At 38.3% G+C, this 17,422-nt stretch overlaps 1 protein-coding gene across 8 annotated transcripts in view; it reads left to right on the plus strand.

Annotated features, from left to right (window-relative positions):
• Positions 1-17,422, plus strand: part of fam13a (family with sequence similarity 13 member A) — a 49,878-nt gene that overhangs the window by 7,858 nt on the left and 24,598 nt on the right. For 6 of the 8 annotated variants that reach the window (XM_086295471.1, XM_086295464.1, XM_086295468.1 and 3 more), the window contains 5 exons: positions 1,135-1,315; positions 4,055-4,202; positions 6,635-6,727; positions 7,428-7,514; positions 12,353-12,597. In XM_086295471.1, the coding sequence (XP_086151597.1) occupies positions 1,135-1,315; positions 4,055-4,202; positions 6,635-6,727; positions 7,428-7,514; positions 12,353-12,597 (754 nt within the window). The remainder of the gene's footprint in view (positions 1-1,134; positions 1,316-4,054; positions 4,203-6,634; positions 6,728-7,427; positions 7,515-12,352; positions 12,598-17,422) is intronic. The other 2 variants (XM_086295472.1, XM_086295467.1) reach the window with 1 other exon arrangement.

Here is a 17,422-nt window from a genome sequence, read left to right on the forward strand (position 1 = left end):
ATTATCAGTGTTTAATGGCAGTCGTCAACGCTTTTGTTGTCTCTTCTTTGTGTATAGTTAAGTTAAATAACTTTGTACCATTGAGCTATATTTCATCACATATTTGTCTATAATACTTTTGCTATGTCTCTACTATATTTTCCCAGAGCTGCTAAAAATATTATATTATAATGTTTTTGCAACAACTGAAAGTTTTTCTAATTCTGCTGAAGGAGAAATTCAGACCTCACAGAAAAGTATATGATAACCTAGTGTATATGGTTACATTTTGTATGTACATATGCATGCAACACGAGATGTATACTCTAATCAGCTCTTTCTGTAGAAACACCAGACCCTATTTTGGTTAAGTCAAGATCTTAAACACTACATAAATAACAACAACTAATACATTTTTATTCTCATTTAAATTAGTATCTTTAATTTCTAGTATACCTTCATGCATGGTGTTACTTTCTCTTGTATTGTGCACCTGTGTCCTGTTTCCTCTGTTTATGTGCAGTGTACACATCTGTTAAAGCACAACCTTTTTTTTGCCCTAAAATACATCCATAATAAACATACAGGTGGACACACACACACAGAATCTGAACTTTACTCAGCTGTCACAAGAGCAGCCGTGAAAGCTCTGGGTGATTACTGCCCGTCTCCAAACTGAGACAGATGTACCCACATACCCACATTCGTACGCATGCATGCACATTCACATAGACCTACAGTGCACACTCACAACGTTTGCGTCACTAAGTCATTTGGGATCAGCAGTCGTATCCGTTTATCCACCTCTGACCCAATTATGTACCCCCAGTAATAGCATCAACATATTTTGAGGCAGTAATGCTCAGGTATTAGAAGTCACCATAACCCAAGATTAGATATTATAGAGGGATGATGGATTGAGCTGTTACTCCCTTCTGGAGATAGGCTGTAATAGTATTCATTATACTTGGAATTTTACTTGAATTTTTGTTAATTAATTCTGTGTAAACAGACCAAAGCAGAATGTCCTTGTTAATGAAAAACTTGAAGCACAAGTGCATTACTAATCTTTCCACTAAAGGTTGTTTGCCAGGGATTTCATAAACTACACACATTGAATTAAAAAAAAAATCCTATAACCTTTTGTATCTGTAGAGCGTGGTGGTGATGATGACACCTGGGCAGACGTGAGACACCTTCTCCTGCAGCTTCCAGATGTCCACTACAGTCTCCTGCACTACCTCTGCCATTTCCTCACCCTTGTGGAGAGCAGCCACAAGGACAACCGCATGACTGCCCTCAACCTCGCTACTGTGTTTGGACCCAGCGTGTTCCAGTGAGTGAAACATTTCTTTAGATTAGATGTGGTTAAACAGTCCAAATACACACCTGTGCACCATATCACTCCATGTAAGAGGGCATTTCTTCTTGCTGAAAGCTATAGTCACAGCCTTCTGGCCATCCATCAGTTTTCTTCCGCTTATTCAATCCACAAAGGCCTCGCTTGCCTTGTGGATTTGAACTCACAACCTCCTCCTGTTAGCCAGCACAGTGCTAACCACTACACCCACTGTACCTGGTGCCTCATTTATAAAAATGTGAGAATTTTACATTCAAATTTATACTTTGAATTTCCATTAAAAAAAATGCTTTTTTAAGCTGATTCTATGTTTTCTGTTGTGTATTTTTGTATAAATGCCTTTTCATACAGAGTTTTCATGTAATTTCACTGTTTACATGAAATAAATCAGTGTTGATTCCCCAGTTTTGTAGTCTGATTAATAAACAAGGGCTCTGCCTCTGTCACATTGCATTACACGTGAAAAATCCCTGATTCAAGACATAGACTCCTAGTGCCGCCCTCAATCCTGGATAAATGGAAAGGTTGCGTCAGAAAAGGCATCCAGTGTAAAATCCAGTGTTTGGCCAGAAGGTGATGCTGTAGTTTACTGAGTGAGTAGAGAAGCAGATTGTCAGGAGAGCATAAAAATTTCATGTTTTGAAGAATAAAGTGCTAAAAATAAAGGGTGAGGAAGTAGCAGAGGTAGCAGAAGAGTGAATGATTAGAAATTAAATATAAGTTACCACAAATTTTAAAGGCAGTCAGTAGTTTTTTTTGTTTTGTTTTTTTTCAATTAACTGACTTAACAAAGGTCACTCAGAAAGCTAATCAGTTTGATTTACCTGTGCATTTAAAATACAAAGCACAAGTTCAGCTTGGTACCCTGTTTGCAGATGTGAAAATGTTCAGAAATAAATTATACAGTATGTGGCCGTGTCTCAGGCTTCTGAGCTCAAGTTTTAAATTTTCTGATAGGCTTACTCGGTGGCCAGTTTTAATGTTAGTAAGCTATACTAGTTAGTAATAAATAGTATTTGCTAGTAGTAGGCTGGACCCCCTTTGTGCTATATGAGCTGCATATCCATGTTGTGAATCTCCCAGTCTTCACATCCCGAAGGTGCTGTATAGATTGAGACCTGGTGACTGTGCAGGCCTTTTGAGTATAATGACTCATTGAACCCGCTGATTCAAGAAACCAGTCTTTGTGACATGGCATCCTGTCCTGCTGAAAAAAGCAAACAGAAGACCGATACACTCGGGTCATAATGGAATGGTTGATAATAACTCACTCAATGTGTGCAAAGACCATACCATACCAAGACCAAGACAAGACCATACCATGTAACTGTAGTGTTGTCTAGACTGATAGCCAGTGGGAATCTCCAGCGATAAATTGGTTAATTAAGGCCGGGATTCCCGTGGAAACTGATATAAGAGACACTGTAATGGATACTCTTTCATACTGTACAGTCTGTTCTCTTCAGACTGTGTAAAGGTTATATAATTAGACCTACAGATAGGCCCACAGCCCGGTGTACATCTCACACAGCTGTTCGGCAGTATCATACAAACTTGTTATAGAAGCTGGATTCAGTCTGACAACTTGGGGACTTACTTTCTATTTCAGTATCAAGATTACAGCTTAGTTGCATTTGTTCCATACAGATTGTTGCTTTTATTGCTGCTGCTATAGTCAGTTTCAAAGGGATAGTCCACCCATGAATTCAAGTTATGTTGTTTTGGTGTTAGCTTTAGATCTACAGATGTCTGATTTCTTCTTAAATTTAATGAAAGTGACACTTTTTTTCTACCAAACTACACATAATTCCTTATTACTTTACAGAAATCCATGAACAGGGCATAATATAAACATTAATGCTTCCCATTAATCCTGGGTCGGACCACCTTTTTGCTATATGAGCAAAGGTGCTCAATAGAATGAGATCTGGTGACTGTGGAGGCTTTTTGAGTACAGTGAACTCACTGAAACTGCTGCTTCAAGAAACCAGTTTGAGATGAGGTGAACTTTGTGACATGGCATCCTGTCCTGCTGGAAACAGCAATCAGAAGACAGGTACACTTGGGTCATAACGGGATGTTATGTGTGCAAAGACCATATCGTAACACCAACACCAGGATGGATCCACGTTCTTATTTTGTTTATGCTTAATTCTGACCCTGGCATCAGAGTGTTGCAGCAGAAATCAAATTTCATCAGACCAGGAAATGTTTAAAGAGTCTTCTGCTTGAATTTTGATTAACCTCAACTGTAGCCTACATTTCCCATTCTTAGCTAATATCCAGGGTTCAGGGGATGCTCTTCAGCATACCTTGGTTGTAATGAGTGTTTATTTGAGTTAGCTTGAGGCATTCAACACAACATTTTCACCCGTTGTGCTTGAAAATCCCTGCAGTTTCTGAAATACTCAGACAAGTCCATCTGACACCAACAATCAGTCACTTAAATCAGCTTTCTTGCCCTTGTGATTTGAACTTTAGTACTTCATCTTGACCATTTAGTTGCTGCCATGCAATTGGCTAATTACATATTTGTGTTAATAAGGAGTTGAACAGGTGTACCTAACATACTGGCCATTGAATGTAGTTCCTATTAAAGTGCTCACATTAGTGTTTATGGATATTTATTTGGTGCTCATTTGAATGACCTTTCCCTTTAAAGAATTTCAATTAAATGTCATCTTTTTGCTTTTACTTTATTTTATTTTATTTTAGCGTGGCTCCTAGATTTGAAGCACTTAAGGACCAGAACATCTGTAACAAGATCATGGCCAAACTTATCCAGAACTACAACAATATCTTTGAGACCAACACAGACAGAGAAGACTACGCAAAAGAAGAGGCATCGCCTATCATTGCCGAGGTGCGGTATACTCACAGAAGCACCGGAAAGTAGTGTTTATGTGAAACAGATCACTGTTTACATGAAATAAATGAGTGTTGATGGTCGGGGCAATGCTTTGCAGTTTGGTAAGACAACTTAATGATTCACATGTCGTGCCCATGCACTTTAAACAGTGTGACTTCATCTATGACATCATCTTCTGCCCAGTCACCTGGATGATTGATGGCTTACACAAGCAGCCTTGTGTAATGTCAAGGTAAAAATGATTGAATTATTGATCTTATATCAACAGGTGGCTGTTTTCAGTCCTTGGTTGTTTTTGTCTGTTGTCTGCTTTGATGACTGATGTCTATTGATCAGCTGGTTTGGTTTGCCAGTTTATATTCAGGTTTATTTTCATCACCATTTCATTTCTTTTATGAGATACACATAATTACCACATAATTTTTATGTTCCTGTAATGGTTAATCCGCCAGCATATGCAAGCTGTTTAGTCGAAATTATATTTTTAAAGCTAAAATGTAATTACCGTACTGTTGGCTGGCCCTAACTTTGAGTATAAAAACATGAATTCAGTTTGGTATTTGCCTAATAAACAACAATGTAATTTTTAGCTTTTTTTAATTGATTGATTGAATCTTTCTTTTGAACATGTTGAAAAAGTACAACAACATAGAATTCAAAAGAGACAAACAAACAAAGCAAAACGAAAGGAAAACGAGCAACCACAACCACAAATAACTTTCATGTTCAAAAAGGAGCAGGAAGAAGCATCAGCTTATTTAACCCCACCCCCTTTCCACTATCAAGTAATCAATAGACTACAGAAATACCTCCTTACAATTACATTATATTTTACATGTATTTTTTTTTTATTAATTATATGTATATCTATCTTTCTATCTATCCATACATACATACACATACACACATATACACCTTTTCAATAACCCCAGTAACACCTCAAAGGAAACACAACCTACAGATATACATACCCATACCAACATGCCCGTGCACCCTCACACACATGAAAATATTGGACAAGAGCACCCTATCAAATCTCTACCTCCTCCTTCCTTTAAACATGTTGTTGACATATTTATAAATTATTAATGTATAATAATTTAGATATTCCAGGTGTCCAAAATTAAGTGTCATTGTGTATAAATTTCGTGAGCTAAAGGGGAAAAAAGCTGTATTTTTAGCTACGTGTCAAAGCATTGCCCAGCATTTATGTTGTGTAACAGTATTATCTTAATCATATGTCTGTCACCATAAAAGTCACTATAAACTGTAACTCAGTATAGAATGAATCAATTTTCACCCAAAGAGACTGCATATGAAAGCAGTAAACAAACAAATTAATAAAAACATTAACATGTTTTATTAATTATTTAATTGTTTAAAGATCCAATTAATATTTGAGTGGCGTAGAGAAGCCTACCGAATATTTACTGAGAACAGCTTCATTTACCACTATCTCATGATTAGCAGAATTTAGAGACCAGCCTTTTTTTTTTTATCTCAGTGTGCAGACATCAACAGTGTCTCGATTGTTGATTAATGCCTGTGTCGGGCGTGTGAAACGTGACACTGGCCATCTGATGAGCAGCTACTGATGGTGGGATCTCTCTCTTGTTTTGACCTTTAGCCTCTTCTTTCATAGCACTCTCCTGTCATTTTTAACACCATTAAGTCTTGAGTCTGTGACCTATGTGACGTCATGAAAAAGCAAACATTACAAATGACCTGATCAAATTCAACTTAATAAATTCCAAAGGTCCAGATTACTTGTAACACTAAAATTAAATCTGCAAAGACTTTAAAGACGTGTCCTTTTTTTGTGATATCATCATCCGATCACAAGCACCTGTGCTGTGTTGTGAATTCCTGTAAGGGCATTGACACTTGAGACACTGATGAGCAGTAGGAAATCCCTCACCCAGAAAAGATTGTCTAACATACAAACATGCACACTAACACACACACACACACACACACACACACACACACACACACACACACACACACACACACACGTGACCTGCAGAGGCATCATACCTCCTGACCTTCCTTGCAATGCCTGTGAACATAGCACACATGATCGGTGGTTTGCCTTTACTTCCAGTTGTAAAATGCAGACCGCCAGCACGTGTGCATGGCAGTTTTTAGTGATCGTGTGTGTTTGAGGAGGCAGACTGTCATGCTGTTTAAATCTGTGCTCAGCTGTGTTGATAGGAGCTATTAGAATAAAACACAACAGCAGAACCCACCTACCCTGACATATTTCACATCTACTATATATATGAGATTCTTATTCCATGCATAAGGACTGGAGAAAAAGCTTCCTGGCCTTTATTAAAGATGAGACGTTACCTCTTTTGTTAATTGGCTGTATGTAAGATGTGTATTACAGATGTGACTCTCCTTTGTCCTCTTTCTTGTACCAGGAGACTCAAGTGGCAGATGCAGACACAAAGAATTCATCCAGCCATCTCGATGCAAAGACAATAACCCCACTTACTAGGATGAAAGTAAAGCCTGTGTGTTTGTGTCTTTGTTTATGCATGTATTCATACCTGTTATGAAAGAAGAAATCTGTCCAGTGTGAAGTGTGTGTTTGTGTGTGTTCTCGTTTATGCCTGGCATTCCCAGATCTGCCTTCCAAGAACCTTTTAAATTCCCTTACATAGTCGCTTTTACAACAGCACTATAATCTGTGTGACGCAATTAACACAACATGGGCATGTTTTGGAAAAGCTGTTTTGTAATGCTATATTTGTGTGCGTCTGTGTGGGTTATTGTGTAGTGACTAGCGTATACCACATGCAATACCACATGTATTGTTTTTTCCTGTCACTCAGTGAAGCAGACGATGACCTTTTTAGTAGTTTGCGTTTTGTTGCTGATAACTTATCAGGTGACCAAGTTCAACCTAAATTTAAAAAGCATTAACATTTATTCTTCTAAAACATTAACAGCTGTAGATCTTCACTGCTCACAATACCACCCACTGGAGTTTTATGATGCAGCGTAAAATTATTTTAGTGACTCAGTTGTCTTTTTTTTGTTTAAATTCTGTTGTTTCAAAACAGCTTTTTGAAGTGTTTACACCTTTCTTGATGAATGCAATGCTATTTCTGTGGTTTACATTCATACATACCTTCTAAAGTTATTCAGATAATTTTACTATGTACTATAAATCTCATTGTCTGCTGTTATCTGTGTGTACACCTTTTCAAGATTGGCCACCTAAACCAAACAGGAAATGCAGATCTTCCGAAGAAATCCTGCACCAACGCTCCAAATGCAAAAACAAGAAAAAAGAAGGTACAAGAGACAACCACGTGTCAGCATGAATAATTGCACTGTTGTTTTGGCCTCCTAGTTTATTACATTTTATTTCATATTTCATATATACATTTATAGGGCTTCTTATCTGCTGTATTGCCTTAGTGCTGATTACCCTGAAGTTATCTCTCAGACTGCCTGCGATGCCTAAAGCCCTCTGCTTGGTCACGTGACATGATTTGATAAAGACAATTTGCTACAGGAAACAACGGCATAGTTATTTGCAGAGAGAGAAAAACAGTGGCTTTGGTATGCTGTCTTACTACAGATGAGGCCCGACACTGAAATAGGCAATTAGGGGCAAAAGGGCAATAAAACCCTGGAGAATTCCTGTCTGTGCACATGTTTTACAAACTGCTCAGGAATCATTTATTGGAAAGATGTATTTGTAAAGTATAAATTTCTCCTTTAGTCAGTTGAATTGAATGATAAATTATTATTATTTAGTATTTTATCACATATGCAGTTCAATGAGAGTAATTTTCTTAAGGTTGGTTTCAGCTTTGAGACACATTAAAATGATCTTGCTGTTTGTTTTGAGCGTAGTTTAAACAAAGCTCTGAAGCCATAAATGTGTTTATCATATCCAAGCTTGTGTCACTGTGAGATAAAAGAAATGCTGACTGATAGCAAGTTAAGCTCAGAAGGGTAAAAACATCTGCCGATGAAGGACGTTTTGCTTTCATTTGTGCCCTGCAAAGAATTTTTTGCTTTCTAGCAGAGGTTGTGTAGAAAACTGAAGAGTATTTTTAAACGTTTCACTTCAACCTTCGTCTCTGGCTTCACAGTCTGTGCGTGTCAGTGTACAGCTAAGCGACAAATGAAATACACTTCCAGTGAAGGTTAACGTTCGCTCATTGCTTTTCAGGTTTCTGCTGCTTTAAAGTTTTATTATAACAAATGTGACAAAAGAATTTAGCTAGTGTTTAGATAAAGTTTTTATAAAAACTTTGTTCAAAATTGGCTTCATCCAGTTTACATCTGTATGTGACTTTTATTAAGACGTGTTATTGTGTGAAAAATTACATCAAGTCAAATAATCACATGCCAGTAATCAACCCGAGCACACATGCGTACGTGCTAAAGCAGTCTCTGGCATTCTCCGCGTCTGAACACTGGGCTCGCTTGGTCTTGTTTTGAATGGCATTTGGCCTGATTTTTGCACGCAGGCTTGGCAACCCTGATTATCATTAATAAAGATCAACAATTGGTTCTGTTGTAAAATGCAGCACAGTAATAATTTACAGATGCATGGCGTCCACAAGATTAACTGTTTTAATTTGTGCTTAACTCTAAGTATTCAGGTAATCATTTTACTGTTTTTGTCTGAAGTAATATCTGAGTACTCTGTATAAGAATGCAACTAGTGCTTATTACTAAAAAGGAAGGTCAACAGGGAAGCCCTCACATTCAAGAGGGTATAATGATGAAATGTTCATACAGTTGCCCAAAAGACAAATGAAGTAATCTCAAAATACAGTTTTGTGTAAACAAAGCAATCAGCTGCACTTGTTTGTACTGTTGGCTTGTTTTATTTATTTTTTTCATCTACTTTTTATGTTTCTATGAAGTTTTAAAATACAAAGTAATAGATAATGGAAGAAAAAAGTCAAATATTTTCTCTGAAGTCTAGTGCAGTAGAAGTAGAGTTTCATAAAGACAATTCTCCAGTAGAATACGGGCCTCAAATTTGCACTCAAATAAATGCACTTAGATACTTTACACAACTAAAAAAAGCTGTATAGCTTTCCCATTGATGGTTGCTAAGAGCAACAGCATGTTCGACTTAAATGTTCGACCATCAGCAGCAAACTAGTGACGTCTTTTGCTTAGGAGCCAATGAACCACTAAACCCATCAACCTGAACGTCCAGCTGCTGAGTCTCATTACAAAAGCTCACAATATCCCATTCCTGGAAGTCTTAACTTCCTCTCAAAATTAAAATGGTGTTCACAGATAAAAGACTGACCTTAAGAATTTATCAAGCGATTCATGGTCACTTTAAATATTAACTTTTATTGCTATTGTTTCCCAGAGCCTCCAGTAAAAACTCACTTTCCCCATAAAGCTAAGCTTAGGAGGGGTTTGGCTTCTTTACTGCTTAAGAAAACATATTGTTTGTTTTTTAAATGATCTCCACTCACACATTTCTACCAGAGCTACACCAGGTTTCTGAAGTCCTCTAAGGACAAAGTCTTGTCAGTCTATAAAATACTTTTTATTAGCCTCAGGTTATGTCTAACAGTAAAAGAAAAACACACCCACCTACTTAAATTGGAGAGCCTTTAATCTGTTTGTTGTATCTTCTAGATTTATCATACACCTCTTTTAAACTTGAAACTTGTGTTTTGTTTGACCAACACATTTATACTCATACATGATCTTTGGACTGTAAAACAAACAGCTGTTACTGGCAGAGTATTAGTTATTCCCTCTTGCTGAAAAAACAAAACTGTCACCGTGGAAAATCACAGAAACGCTTGAGTGCTTTTTTTTTTAATTGGCAGATGCCCGCTTTTCTTCTTTTAAAGCTCAAATGTTTATATCAAGACCCACCATTTAAAACATTCATAAGAAAAGACTGTGGCAATTGTGCAAGCAAGAACAGGTATGGATCACGTTGCACCATCAAGTAAACAGAGTTCAGTGAGTACTTGTTTTGTGGCCAGCCACAGCTTCCTTTTTTATTGTAGCAGGTTCAGAGAGAGAAAACACAGAGTTCTAAATATTTCATTTGGCTTTGTTTGAAGTCTTTTGAGATTTTACTCACAAATTATAAGTTAATCCATGATTTAGAAACCAGGTCATATCCTCATTTAGGTTTGTCAGGAATTTTTGGTCTCTTTCGCTCCTGATTTTTGTTCTAAATGCGTAGGCCAAAACCATGTTATATCTTTATTGAGAGATATAACATGATTTCATGTTATCTTCTGGCTAAAACCGCAGTCACACAGGCCTCCAGGCCAGTCTGCAACCCCTGGCCACAAATGGACATTCTCTGACTAGTTGGAAGTTGCTAGGCTGTCGCCAGGTGAAACTGATTTCAAAAAGGGTGCTGCACCAAAATCCTCTCTACAACACAAGCAAAGTGTAGCTGTTGACTGGAGTTTGCATGGAAGGAACACTCACAAACTACTTATTGAGCAATAGAAAAAATCTAAAAAACAAACAGAGATTGCTCACTTTTCACAGTAAAAGTTGTACCATAAACAACACGTTTCTAATGGCACAACTGTTTGCAGAAGAGTCAGTCGCTTCCGTGCAAACCACAGTCTGCCGCTGCAATCCTGTAGCAGCCAAAGCATTCACAAGGAGTCAATTTTACAGCAACAGCCAACTTCCACAACTGCTCTCTAAGCAGTAGTGGAATATGCATTTTCCCCTAATAACTAGTGGCTGCTATTTAGTCACCAACAAGCTTCTAGCACGATTCAGTTAAAATTTTTAGCTAATCCAAAACTGAAGAATTGATGAACTCATGCCATGGCAGTAAGTTGTTTGTCCATCCTCAATTCACACGAATCATTGGCTGCTGGTCAGATTTTAGTGAAATTATCACACAATGGTTACCTGTCTTCATCAAAATTGTGCTCAAGGTCGAGTCACGTTTATGATTTTATGGGCAGTAACTTGTGAATTGTGATGGACTGTGAGCAGGATGACTTTTTGTTTTTGAACACAAAGTTGTTTTATTAGAGACTGGAGAAATGTATTTATGTGTTCATTTATCCAATTGGATGTTGTTTAGTAGTAAAAGAAACATTAAAAATAAACACTAAAGATATCTTTTTATTCAAAAAAAAGGAAAATACAAAAGTAGAACATCAAAACACAGAACGTAAGGAAATACAGTAATATAGAGAAACCAGGCTATGGTAACATCTTACCTTTACCAAACACTGAAGTCCATTAACACAACACCCATTTCTACCATCTCTCACCATGACGTCTCCCCAGAGTGTGATGCAACATGCTTCAATCCTTTGCTAAAAATAAGCTGATGTCCACATTTATTTTCCCCCCTTTCCTCCCCTGCAGTTTTCCTGTGAACGACCGATTTAGCTGAATCAATCACAAAGCTCTGAGGGGCAAAATCCATACCAGGTCTAGCTAAAGAAGTTTGTTCGACTAATAATGTTCCCAATGATCTGCCCATTAAGTGCATCAGTGACTAAATGTCTAAATGGGTTGCTGCATCCATAGATTATTGTACAGCCCATTAAGTTAAACCCCAAAATGGAAATGTTCCTCTGATAATTGGTACAAAGACGAAAAAGCCTTTTAATTCAGCCTGCACACGCTCATCTAAAGACAAGCCCATTTTAGTGTTGGATATTTCTGGCCATTATCGATAGTTAAGCTAGTGTCAGACCCATTTGATGCTCCCCACAGCCAGCTATTCAGCTTCAGTGTGCGTGAGCAGCGAGTGCTCTCCACATGAGCGAGAAGAAAGCTCTTCGGCACGTTTCTCCTTGGTTTAGCTGGTCGTGACTCGGAAATGAAAAAGGGTAGTTCTCAGAATGTGGCTGTAATTAGGTTAAGATTCTTTTCCTATACAACAGTTGACGGCTCACGCTGTTTGTACCCTCTCAGAGTCAGCACGGTAAGGTTTATAAGATAGCTCCTTTTTTCCCTAACCCTTTTCCAGAAGATCCTCGAATGCATGCTTTATAGTTTATAGCAACCTGAGCAAAGGTGTCACGTGTGCATTTCTGTGTGTTTGATTGTACAGAAATGTTATCGGCAGTGTATCAGTTGCCTCCCGTGCTATCTCAAATTTCCCCTCACGAGACCTCTCACCTTTCTCTGTGACACAGGTGAGGAAAGGGAAAATTGACAGCATGACTCAAGTGGTCCCCCAACCCAGCCTCTCTTCCAGGGCGCCCTACCACGCAAAACCTTTCTCCATACCAATAGTTTTGCCCCTGACCTCAGAGCTAAGGACCCCCAGCGCAGAAGCAATGGAAACTACACCCATGTCTCACCAAGCCACCTCAGACACTGCCTCCCACGTCGACCCTCACGACGTCAGCCTCTCTGAAAGCATGAAGGGCCTCAGCAGGTGAGTGTGTCTGGTGTAAATTATAAAAAAAAAAAAAAACATTATCGATGGCTATGTGTGATTTATGTTTAAAGTGTTATTTGTGAATCTTGTTTTTCAAAAGAGTTTAAAAACCAGGCTCATTTACTCTGAAAAATGTGGCCAGCCACTCTTTCAGTTTTATGACTTTATTAGCATCACAGTATTGTCTGCATGATGCTTATGACTGGTGTAAAATCATGTAACACACACAGCCACACACTTCACTGCTAGATGCCTGCATGACATTAAAAGATACCTTATGGAGTGAAATATGAAGGAGGGGCTCTTTTAGTGGTAAATAGTTCATGACTCCTGTATACATATGCAATGTGGTGTTAACCAAAGAACCTGTAGCCTGAGCCCGGTGGCAGCGTTTGTTTGGCGTGCAGAGCAGCCTGTCACAAGAAGCTGAAACTGGAAACCTCTTGGTGTTAAGTGCCGTCCTGGAATAGCAAGACTGCAGCTGTGTCTGTTGTTGAGGTTTTGCTTTAACTCGGAGTTTAGAGTAGAACTGCGTTCAATTGAACTTCACTCGTTGGCCAAAAATCACTACTATACTATTTAACATTAGCCTTTTTTTAAACATGCTACTATTTATCCCAGTTTTTCTCTTTACATAGTGATAAATCAAAAGTGCGTAGAATTGGATGCGGGAAGTGGAAAAACTGCAAATTATAAGATATGAGCATGTCGCATGTGATGCTTCCAAGTATTTGGATAAAAAAAAGGTGACGACGTTTTTGGCTTCTGTGACCTTTAGTATAACATTAATCAGTGTCTGACTCCTGTCATCACAAGATCCTTTTACGCGTTACATAAAAGTTTAGTTTGACACGCAAACATAGAAACAGAGACAGCCATGCGTCCTATGAATGAGCAGAAAAAGTATTTGCCCCCTTCCTGATTCTTTTGGGGGGATATCTGTTATTCTTACATGTTTCAGATCATCAAACAGATTTTATTATAAGAAAATCGCGTTTGTAAATGATGATAATTTCATTTATTAATTGAAAAAAGCTATCCAAGCCTTGCCCTATGTGAAATATATTCATTAACTGTGAATAATCACATTTGTTTTGGTTTTTTCGGAACGGTGAGTTCAGTGATACGAAATCAGGAAAAGGGCGATATGTCTTTCACAGCACTGTGCTGCAAGGGTTTATATACATATAGCCAAGATCATGCACTATATTAACCCAGGTGCTGGAGTCAGAAATGCCTGGAATACATTAAAACCATTCTGTGCTTCCAAGGTGGCAAATGCTTTTGTCACCATGTCAGAGTGAGAATAAATCTTCAGGTGGATTTTCCCCACACCCTAAAATTCTCCTGGTCCACTTGTATCTGGTGGCTGTTTACCGAGTACCTCCATAATGTGCGTCAGCAATCTGAACTCACTGGTATTTAGTATTAGGCACATGCGATGTGCCAAAAGACTTGAATTACTTCACCATGTCTAATGCAAGAAAGCAGCAGATGCTCTATAGTCGTGTCTAACAAACTGCACTGTGGTATTTTTTGTGGTGTTTATAGAAATTTAATTTTCTGTTATCATGTGAAAAAATGCTTTACCATATAAGTCAAAATGATAATTTTCCACAAATATAAATCTGTGTTTTCATGTCTGTAGCTGTAACTCATGCCGGGCTGGCAGCTTGCTCTCGCTTTCTGTAGGTATGTGTCAAAGAAGTCTGTACCAGCATAGTGCTGCTTATACCACAGCTGGACCTGAACTGTTTTAGATCCAGTTTAGCTAAAATGAAAAGAAAAGTGCAGATTTATCTTGTCCAGGATAAGTTTGATTAAAATATGCCTAAAAATATGCTATACTTTTTTAAGGGAATAAAATGGGAAATCAGTTTAGTTTGCATCAAATTGATGGTAAAGAGAGCACCACATCATCGTTGTTTGTTGTTGTATCATATTAAATCTAACACATCGTTTCACAAACTGCTCCCATCCCGGGTCTTCACCACAGACTTAAGATCAAAATAATCCTTCTCAGGAGTTCCTGGAAGTAGCTCCACTTGTTGTCCACTTTGCTTTTTTTCTCTTCTGTATGTATCAGAATCCTCCATACACTAAGTTTGTTTGCCTCCGGCCGTCACCTGTACCTGAAATATATCACATTAATCTGATTCATCGTACAGGCCACTCTAGCCAGCATAGCAGAGTCATGACAAGCTGTTATTCTCTTAGCATTGCATTGTTGCACACTGGGAATGCATACTGGCTTTTCTGTTGAGTTGCCATGGTTCAGTGAATATCATGATGTAACCGCTGAGATTCTTAGAAGCCCGTTGGAAAAAGGTGTGAGTGAGGAACATTGCAGTGTGCTGTGAATGCAGGTTCCCTGTGGGTTAGCAGTATTGTTGGCCGCCTGTCAGGAGGTCCCGTCCATCAGCCTGAACATCAGACAGCACACACTGTATTTGTAGAAAGAAGCTGCTGGCTAGATCAAACTGGTTTTCTAACAAATTGCATACTGGTGTATTTTTTTTTCCAACACTCATATGAGACGGTGGCCGTCAGCTGTCACTCACACTGTAAGTAAGGTAAATATTTTGCTTGGCGCTCTGATCAGATTTGTGCTTATCAAACTAATAACTAATGACTGTCATATTTCATTTGTAAACCATCTAGACTGAGCTTCTGTGTTACCTTAACAATGTAATAAATATGTAGTGAATATAAAGGATATACAGTACAAGCAAAAGCAAAAAGTTTGTGCATTCAGTGAAGTCATGCTAAATTCCACTTTATGTTTGCAGCACCCGCTCAGATAATGGGTTTACGTAGCTTAATTTTAAGATTAGCAATGCAAAACACAGTGACAGCACCTACAAAGTAATGTCATGGAAAATGTTCACGTCGAGATTTTTAATCGTACGTCTCCTGTTGTTGTCGTTGTCGTGTGTAATGGAGAAATTTGGGGTGGGGGGCAAGGTAAACAAGGACTTACAGCTAGATTTTTTAGGTGAACATCGGGACTACGTTTTTTGTGGGGGTTTTACACATTTTTAAAAATGTTGAAGAAGCAGAGCGTGTCCAGATTGACCAACTTGCCATTAGTAGCTTTCCGCTTAACTCAAAGGGATCAGGCATTGTCGGAGTATGCCTACAAAAGCTTCTTGTTATCCCCTCAGTAAGGTAGTGGGTAAGCAGGATTTCCGCTTTTTTCTTTTGCAATTCACAGCGGCAGTGACGGCACGCACTATTTTAATACGCTTGCCAGACTGTGTAACACCCGGTAAGAACATGCGGATGTGGGGGAGAAAAAAACTCACCCGTAAAGCTGCAAAAGAATTTGGAAGAGTTATGTAGTTGAAGTACCCCTTCACTAAAACAAGGAGTGTATGCACATTTTCCGTACATTGGCCAATTTAAGAAGACTTTTGAAGCTCAGTAAACTTTGGCCCAATTTGATCGTGCCTGACTTGAAACCGAAATCCTTTGTTTTGAACTTGTTGATGTGCTGCCCGGATGGCCAAAGTGGTCCGCCCTCGCGTCAACATGCCCGCTGCTTACAGTAAGCCAATTGCAGGAACAGCACGTAGCAAAGCAGTAGAGTACTAAATATTGAGTGAATCTGATCCACAATAACATGTGCAAGCTGCTGACTAACTGTGCTTGTTTGATGTCATAGGGTTTATGTTCTTATGTATCTGACACTCATACTGAGATATATAAACATTCAAACGAGTATGTTTGATCAGTTTGCTTCAATCTAAGGAGAGGGAACTATTGCTGGAGAGATTAGTGTTGGGTTCACCACACACATTACTTCTCTCTTTTTATAGTATTGAGTTACTTCCTATGTAAAGTAACATTATAATACCATTTACTTCATGACATCCATGCTACTGTGTAACATCACCTGAGATGTGCTGTCAGGCAGCTACAGCTACGTCCGCACATTGAAGCAATGCGCTTGTTACACATGACTGTGACGCTGACAGGAGGTAATTAGCTGGCATTTCAGGATCTGGTTGCCTAGGTAACCCTGTACCGGCTTGAAGTTGAGAAACATTTATCTCGGGACCTGCTTTACATCGCTAGCAGTTATTTTGCCCGTCGTGGCTTGGAGTTGCCAAATATCATTCACTTTCTTCTGTCTGTGGTCACCACATCACTGCAAATTGTTTCCTGTGTGGACGCAGCTCTAAAAATATAACGTTGAACTTAACATATTCATGCACAAGGAGAGCATGGACACATCTTTAATCTTTATCTTTTATTTTACTATCACGTTATTGTTTCTTTGCACTGTAAATTCAAAATAATGTTCATATTAAACCTGTCAGGTGTGTAGACTGCCATCTTTGTTTTCCTTCCCACACAAACTGAGATTTTTTGTTTTGTTTAGTTTTCTGTTTTTTTGGAGAAACGTGCATGCGCATGAATTTTTGTTTTTTATAAAAACCACTCAGCAAGTTGAAGGGTTATGTTTATACCAATATTGTAATACTAATTAGTTCAACAATTAGTTTTCCTATTAAATGTCAGATTACCATATTAGATTAAATTATTGCAATGTTGTATCTAATAATGATTGTTAAGACTTAGAGAGACAGCTTGACTTCTAACTAGCAGCAAAAGTACAAAAGTGCTTTAGTTATTACAGGTTTGGGTAATTAAAGTGTAAGTATACTATAAATAGTGTAATGTGCATACAATATACTCCTTTTATAGAGCTGAGTATAATACAAATACCATATTTTATGGTCAAATTGTATGTTTAGAGCAGCTGTGAGTAAATTGGCAGAGCAGGTTAGCAGTTGTCCTGCAAATTTCCAAATGCCCT

Source organism: Aulonocara sp. 'chitande type north' Nkhata Bay, linkage group LG6 (genome assembly GCF_057382095.1).
Source record: "Aulonocara sp. 'chitande type north' Nkhata Bay isolate Kocher_YH1m ecotype deep benthic linkage group LG6, A_spYH_male_GT1.1, whole genome shotgun sequence".
Lineage (NCBI taxonomy): Eukaryota > Metazoa > Chordata > Actinopteri > Cichliformes > Cichlidae > Aulonocara > Aulonocara sp. 'chitande type north' Nkhata Bay.